This window comes from Piliocolobus tephrosceles, chromosome 10, assembly GCF_002776525.5.
Source record: "Piliocolobus tephrosceles isolate RC106 chromosome 10, ASM277652v3, whole genome shotgun sequence".
Classification (NCBI taxonomy): Eukaryota; Metazoa; Chordata; class Mammalia; order Primates; family Cercopithecidae; genus Piliocolobus; species Piliocolobus tephrosceles.
Window position 1 is genome coordinate 51440408 of NC_045443.1, and position 8562 is coordinate 51448969.

The window sequence follows — 8562 nt, forward strand, 5'->3', positions numbered from 1 at the left end:
CTTGTCGCCCAGGCTGGAGTGCAATGGCGTGATCTCGTCTCACTGCAACCTCCGCCTCCTGGGTTCAAGTGATTCTCCTGCCCCAGCATCCTGGGTAGCTGGGATTACAGTTACCCACCACCACACCCAGCTAATTTCACCCAACATGGGGCTTCCTCATGTTGACCAGGCTGGTCTCGAACTCCTGACCTCAACTGATCTGCCTGTCTTGGCCTCCCAAAGTGCTGGGATTACAGGCGTGAGCCACTGCGCCTGGCCTTTGTTTATTTTATTTTATTTTTTTTTTCTTTTTTTTTGAGACGGAGTCTTGCTCTGTCGCCCGAGCTGGAGTGCAGTGGCCAGATCTCAGCTCACTGCAAGCTCCGCCTCCCGGGTTTACGCCATTCTCCTGCCTCAGCCTCCGGAGTAGCTGGGACTACAGGCGCCCGCCACCTCGCCCGGCTAGTTTTTTGTATTTTTAGTAGAGACGGGGTTTCACCGTGTTAGCCAGGATGGTCTCGATCTCCTGACCTTGTGATCCGCCCGTCTCGGCCTCCCAAAGTGCTGGGATTACAGGCTTGAGCCACCGCGCCCGGCCTGTTTATTTTAAATAAGGTTTCTTGCTGGGTGCAGTGGCTCACGCCTATAATCCCAGCATTTTGGAAGGTCGATTCAGGCAGATCATCTGAGGTCGGGAGTTTGAGACCAGCCTGACCAACATGGTGAAACCCCACCTCCACACTAAAAATACTAAATGAGCCAGGCATAGTGACGCCTTCCTGTAATCTCAACTACTCGGGAGGTTGAGGCGGGAGAATCACTTGAACCCGGGAGGCAGAAGGTTGTGGTGAGCTGAGTTCGAGCCATTGCACTCCAGCCTGGGCAACAAGAGTGAAACTCCATCTCAAAAAAAATAATAAGGTTTCTTCAGATGGGAATGATTTGAACACATGCCCTAATAACCTGACTCAAGTAGAAAGCAGAAAGATGGAAAAATCTGAGCTATTTACTCTCGACCTAAACAAGTTTCTACAAAAGGAACACAATATTGAGACAAAATTGATTTCTAAATCATTTGAGCTAACATGGGGAAGCTTCTCCTTTATATCCCTTCTCTCAGCAGAAAAAAAAATTCCTCAGCCGGGCACGGTGGCTCACATCTCTAATCCCAGCACTTTGGGAGGTGGAAGCAGGTAGATCACCTGAGGTCAGGAGTTCGAGACCAGCCTGGCCAACATGGTGAAACCCCATCTTTACTAAAAATACAAAAATTAGATGGGCGTGGTGGCAGGCACCTGTAATCCCATCTAATCAGGAGGCTGAGGCAGGAGAATCGTTTGAACCTGGGAGAGGGAGGTTACAGGGAGCCGAGATCGCGCCATTGCACTCTAGCCTGGGCAATAAGAGCGAAACTCTTGTCTCAAAAAAAAAAAGTTGGCTGGGCGCGGTGGCTCACGCCTGTAATCCCAGCACTTTGGGAGGCCGAGGCAGGCAGATCACGAGGTCAGGAGATCGAGACCATCCTGGCGAACACGGTGAAACCCCATCTCTACTAAAAATACAAAAAAATTAGCCGGGCCTAGTGGCGGGCGCCTATAGTCTCAGCTTCTAGGGAGGCTGAGGCAGGAGAATGGCATGAACCTGGGAGGCGGCGGAGCTTGCAGTGGGCTGAGATGGCGCCACTGCACTTCAGCCTGGGTGACAGAGCGAGACTCCATCTCAAAAAAAAAAAAAAAAGTCAAGAAAAAAAATTCCTCACACAGTAACTTTCCCCAAAACCCACATACCACATAGTTTACCATTCCAGAGGAAATTAACATACCAATATTGAAAGGTGTACCAACACTATAACACAAGCCAAATAGACTTGGGGGTTGGGAGGAGTCTATTGAAAGCTAGGAAAGCCAGTCCTATAAGGGGATTATCCCTTTTCCTAACACTTTGGCACTGCTGCTTCTACTTCGGTTTCCACCCAAAAGACAACATAGTATGATTTAAAAAGAGCCTGGGTTGGCCAGGGACAGTGATTCACACCTGTAATCCCAGCACTTCGAGAGGCCAAGGAAGGCAGACTGCTTGAACCCAAGAGTGCGAGACCAGCCTGGGTAACACAGTGAGACCCTGTCTCTATTGTAAAGATAAAAATATGAAGAGGCCGGGCGCGGTGGCTCAAGCCTGTAATCCTAGCACTTTGGGAGGCCAAGACGGGCGGATCACAAGGTCAGGAGATCGAGACCACCCTGGCTAATACGGTGAAACTCCGTCTCTACTAAAGAATACAAAAAAAAAGTAGCTGGGCGACGAGGCGGGTGCCTGTAGTCCCAACTACTTGGGAGGCGGAGGCGGGAGAATGGCGTAAACCTGGGAGGCGGAGCTTGCAGTGAGCTGAGATCCGGCCACCGCACTCCAGCCTGGGTGACAGAGCCAGACTCTGTCTCAAAAAAAAAAAAAAAAAAGATAAAAATATGTAAAATTTTAAATTAAAAAAAATTAAAGTTTTTGAAGAGGCAGGGTCTTGCTATGTTAACCAGACAGGAGTGCAGTGGCTATTCATAGGCCTGATCTCACTAATGCTCTGAGTTCTGACCTGCTCTGGTTCACTCCTCCTTAGGCAACCTGGTGGTCCCTCACTCCTGGGAGGTCACTATATTGATGCCAAACTTTTTTTTTTTTTTTTTTTGAGACGGAGTCTCACTCTGTCGCCCAGGCTGGAGTGCAGTGGCCGGATCTCAGCTCACTGCAAGCTCCGCCTCCCGGGTTTACGCCATTCTCCTGCCTCAGCCTCCCGAGTAGCTGGGACTACAGGCGCCAGCCACCTCGCCCAGCTAGCTTTTTTTTTTGTATTTTTTTTTAGTAGAGACGGGGTTTCACCATGTTAGCCAGGATGGTCTCGAACTCCTGACCTCGTGATCCGCCCGTCTCGGCCTCCCAAAGTGCTGGGATTACAGGCTTGAGCCACCGTGCCCGACCACTGATGCCAAACTTAATGCAGACACCTGATCCATTTAGTGCACTATAGCCCAGAACTCCTGGACTCAAGCAATCCTCCCACTTCAGCCTCCCTAGTAGCTGGGACTACAGGTACACACCACCACACCTGGACTCTAAATGCTTTTATGAGAATCAAAAGAAGCACGAGAGGTAGAATCTGATCACTGTCTAGCACAAAGTAGGCATTCAGTTATAGACAATGCTGATTTGTTCCAGTCTTTTATGAAATCCAGGGCATTTCTGAAAAAGGACCAATGTTTAATTTGTCTACCCCAAACCTTATCTTTCCCCCTTTTATCTATGGTACGGTACCAGTAGCTCAATGACAGAGGAAGAGTTTCAAGTATCTTTCAAACACCCCAAATATTTCCAGTGGTGATTCAATGGGCCCAATAAACATCTTCAAAATCTTCAGGTGTTACTTTAGTTCCTATCTGTTAGCGCTCTAGAGGTCTCTCAAACTCAACAGTTCTCATCACTGGTGGAAGCTGTGATACCACTCCTCTCTAGAAAGAGGGCATCTTCTGATTGTTGTGCTACCCATACTTGCACTCTGGGTGCTAGAGATGCTAAGCATCCTGCAAAATGCGTGAATGATCCCACCTACAACGCCAATAATTCTCCAGATGAGAAACTTTGATCATGTAATGAAATAACCTCCCGTATGTTTCAAAGGTTCTTGACATATAGCCTTTATCCAAAAGTATTGGTAAACCACTGTATCTTTCAGTGTATTTAGGTCCTATACTGCAGAGCTGTGCCATCCAATATGGTAACCACTCGCCACATCTGCCTATTTGAAATGCAGCTAGTTTGAATGGAGATGCACTATAAAGTGTAAAATATATCCCAGATTTTCAAGTCTTAGCACACATACAAAAAAAATTTCATTAATAACTTTTGTACTGATTAACGCTGAAATAGTATTTTTCATATACTAGGTTAAATAAAATATTATTAAAATTAATTTCACAGCCGGGCATGGTGGCTCACACCTGTAATCCCAGCACTTTGGGAGGCCAAGGCAGGTGGCTCACTTGAGCCTGGAAGTTCCAGACCAGCCCGAGCAACATGGCAAAACCCTGCCTCTACTAAAAACACAGTCACCCAGGCTGGAGTGCAGTGGCGCAATCCTGGCTCACTGCAACCTCTGCCTCCTGAGTTCAAGCGATTCTCCCACCTCAGCCTCCCCAGTAGCTAATTTTTTAATTTTTAGTAGATGGGGTTTCACCATGTTGGCCAGGCAGGTCTCAAACTCCTGACCTCAGGTTATCTGCCTGCCTCAGCCTCCCAAAGTGCTGAGATTAGAGTACAAGCCACTGCGCCTGGCCTTATAAGCACTACTGTTTATCCTTATTTCACTGAGGAGATAAAATGATTAAGGAAATTAGCCAAGGCTATCCAGTTTGTATCATAAGTGATGGAGTTAGAATCTAGATCCAGGCAATCTGACTCCCTAGTCTGTGCTCCTAACCAATTCATTATACTGCCTTTCAAAAGCAGTATCATTAGCACATAAGCTCCACAAGCGGGGAGATTTTGTTTTGTTTACTGCTGTGTCTTCTAACTCTTAGGAAGAGTGCGGGAGGGGGAAGAAAAAGACAAAGATGCTCGTGATTCCTAAGGAAATAAACCAAAGGTATCTATCTCTACAGAGTACCAAAGCCTGGGGGAAAAAAGGAACTTACTCAGAAAAGCCTTTCCACTTCAGTAGATATTCCACTTGTCCCTTAACTACACGCCTGTCTAGCACCTTCTCCACAACGTACTCCTCCTCATCCTCTGAAGAAGAACTGTCAGCTGTCCGCTTGGTTTTCTTTCCCATGTCGCACACCGTTCCACCAGAAAGACTAAGGCCACCGGGTCCCTGTAAAGGCAAAGGACAAAATGGTTAGAATCCATGTGAAGAGTTAAACACTTTGTCTCTTCTTGATGGGATGAAAAGGGGATAACACCAAGTTGCCATGTGCCCTGCTCTTGAGTCTCAAATCATTCTGTGAGTCCTAAGAATTTAATTTAAAAATGAGTCAGTCTTCACTTCCTCAGCTACAACCTTCTCTTCGGCTAAAGAGACCAAAATTATTAGAAGGCACAACTGTCTAACTCTTCTATTCCAGATTCCAAAAGACAAGTAGTGTGGTATGTTATTCCTGGCTATGTTTATAGCTATTTACAAGCCAGGAACTCAAACAGAAATGTGCAAAATCTTCAGTTAAATGAACCAAGATAAAATTAAAACCTTTTTCTCCAAGGTGAATAAGGGTCTTTATAAAAATGAAAAAAGAAAAGCCACTAAAATATGAGTTTTCTGTGCTCTGAGCATCTTGCCCAATCTCTTACCAGCACAAAAAAGGCTTGTTCAGGCATCTTTCACCACATTTTCAGTGACTTGGTACATTTCCCTTAAACAAATTGAGCTTGTCCCTTCAGAGTATCCATCAGCTCACAAAAGCAAGGCTGACATCTCAAACACACTAAGCTTCCTTTTTAGAAAGCTAATTTGGGGATGGGAGGGAGGCAGAAAGGAGAAAAAAAATTTCAGTCCTAAAATTCAAAATTAGTCACTAGATTGTTCAGTAATTCCCAAGATGTAACTAATTCAAATAGTTAAGAAGGTACCTCTCCTCTTAACTGAAGTTGACTCAGGGCCAAAGGAAGAGGAGGAGGAAAAAGAAGTCTGGCCCCAGACTCAGCATCAACATGAAGCCTCCTCAAAATACAGAGGAACCATTCATAGGCCCAAGGAAAGCTGAAGCAAGGAAACACAAATGGAAATTGAGTTAAGCTCAGAAATATGCACACCAGGGGGTACTCAACAGAGAATCTAGTTTTAAAAATTCCCATGTTGTTGTTCCACAATCATTTTTAAGAATTCTTCCTTAACCATGCTAAATGGCGCCTACAGTCTGGATTACAGAGTAGCAGAAATTGTTTTCTTAGCTGAACTCCATTATTGTTTTCCTGTAATCTTTAAAGATGTTTATCAGCACCCTCTAAATATTTCCACCCTGACCAGAAAACCACTGGGTCAGGGAGGGCCCACTACTAATCTCAGAATGATGTTCAAGTCACATAAAAAGTGGCAATTATCAATTCACTTCAAATTAGCAAAATTTTAAAAATTATTACAAGAATATATAGTTGGAAACCATATCCCCAGAACTTATTAGCAATAGGTCTGCCCACCTAAAACACTGCCTATACTCATTACTGCCCTATAAGACTAAGTTTTTATTAAAATACTCTATTTGGAAGAGGTAGTAGGAAAGTGTAGGTGCGGGGGGGGGGGTTAAAATAATTTTTCCATGAATTTAGAAGAGTCCTAAGCTTCAAGAAAATATTTTATGTGGTTTATTTAAAATGAAACAGCCTCCAACCTCACCAGAGACAGGAAATGTCATATTCCAGGGAGAGTACCCCACCCCCACCCCACTCACCTTGGAATTTCCGGGAGCTGAGCAGTTTAGGGCAGAGCGCTGGGGTTAAAACCAGCCCCATGTTAGATGCATGCAGTTAAGCATTGTGGCTATGGCCTCCCCTGCCTCACCAGGAAAAACAAGGATTTACATGTGTTCTTCATTTTGAGGGAGAGAAAAGGAAAATCTCCCTTTATACCTTCATGCAGAAGAGAAGCCCCAAAGGTAGAAAATGAATGGGGGTTCCCTCCTTTACCTACCGGATCGCCCCAGTTCTTTCTTTCCCTCTGGGCTAACAGGAGGGGCCTCCCCTCCCAGGTCTGGGTCTTGGCGGGCTGGCAGCTCCCCCGCCCCCACCCAGCTGCCTGGGCGCCACTGCGCAGCTGTCCCAGTCCGTTGCCATAGCAACTGGCAGCAGTACTACACTAAGGGGGAGAAGCAAATGGAAAAGTTAAAAGGCTTAACTTTCCTTTTCAGTGAAGACTGGGTGGAGAAGTTGGAAGGTACCTCTCTTGGCCTCAAGGCTAAGGCATTCAGAACTCAAGGGAATTACTTCTTAGGTTTTAAATCCAGTATTTATGCTTATTCCTCTAACAGCACTGTAAATTAATCAATAGCATTTTAAGATCATCTAACAAGATTACAGCTCAACTGAAGGGGGGAGGGGAAAGGCTCGATCCTTCTACAACACGATCAGTACAAACCACCCATCACTTAATACAGCCCACCAGAGCACTTCGGGCAACCCCATTTTACCATCTGTCACAGAAGTTAATTAAAATTGCTTGAGGGGAAAAATAACAGGAAACAGGGGAAGGGAAGTATTTTGAAGACACTATATAACTTTCCTTCTTTGAGGTGATTACTAGAGACAAAATCCAAAGACATGAAGCACTACCAAAACACCAACCAAAAAAAAAAAAAAAAACTTTTAACTAAAATTACAGGTGGAGGGCTAGGCACAGCGGCTCATGCCTGCAATCCCAGAACTTTGGGAGGCCGGGACAGGGCAATCATTTGAGGTCAGGTGTTCGAGACTAGCCCGACCAACATGGTGAAACCCCGTCTCTACTAAAAATACAAAAAAATTAACCAGGCACGGTGGCAGGCGCATATAGTCTCAGCTACTCAGGGGGCTGAGGGAGGAGAATCGCTTGAACCCGGGACGCGGAGGTTGCAGTGAGCCAATATCGCGCCACTGCACTCCAGCCTGGGTGACAAGAGTGAGACTGTCTCAAAAAAATAAAATAAAATAAATTTAGGTGGAAAAAAATTCCTAAGAAGTTTAAAAAAAAAAAAAAGACGAGAGTGGTTCTGCCACAACCTAATGGTTGATAAATTAAAACCACTTCTAGGCTGTTCTATAATGTTATGAAACAGATTTTTAAATAATTATTCATCACCTGATACATTATTAATGTACAACTCTGTATCAGTATATCCCAATACTTGAGAAAAGGAGTACTGGGATAAATAAAAAAGACATACAGAGACTTGAAATACTGTAAGTTTTCCATTCTTCTGGCTCTAAAGAACATTTTTGAGAGTTTCAAAACTACTCTGCTTTATAGATATGGGAACTTTAAAGCCAGAAGTGGCTGCCATAGGAGAGTAAGAAAAAGGGATAATCAAAAGCAAAGAACTCAGTTGAGCCAAGCACGGTGGCCCACACCTGTAATCCCAGCACTTTGGGAAGCCGAAGCGGATGGATTACCGGAGGTCAGGAGTTCGAGACCAGCCTGACCAACATGGTGAAACCCCATCTCTACTAAAAATACAAAAATTGGCCAGGCATAGTAGCACATGCCTGTAATCACAGCTACTTGGGAGGCTAAGGCAGGAGAAGCGCTTGAACCTGGGAGGCAGAGGTTGCAGTGAGCCGAGATTGCGCAACTGCACTCCAGCCTCGACAACAAGAGCGAAACTCTGTCTCAAAAAAAATAATAATAATAATAAGCCGGGTGCGGTGGCTCAAGCCTGTAATCCCAGCACTTTGGGAGGCTGAGACGGGCGGATCACAAGGTCAGGAGATCGAGACCATCCTGGCTAACACGGTGAAACCCCGTCTCTACTAAAAATACAAAAAACTAGCCGGGCGAGGTGGCGGGCGTCTGTAGTCCCAGCTACTCGGGAGGCTGAGGCAGGAGAATGGCGTAAACCCGGGAGGCAGAGCTTG

At 45.4% G+C, this 8562-nt stretch overlaps 1 protein-coding gene across 1 annotated transcript in view; it reads right to left on the minus strand.

Moving 5' to 3' along the window:
* CBX5 (chromobox 5) overlaps positions 1 to 8562 on the minus strand; it is a 45411-nt gene that overhangs the window by 15532 nt on the left and 21317 nt on the right. Inside the window, exon 2 of the mRNA XM_023210898.1 lies at positions 4659 to 4837. Within this exon, the coding sequence (XP_023066666.1) occupies positions 4659 to 4795 (137 nt within the window). The 5' untranslated portion in view covers positions 4796 to 4837. The remainder of the gene's footprint in view (positions 1 to 4658; positions 4838 to 8562) is intronic.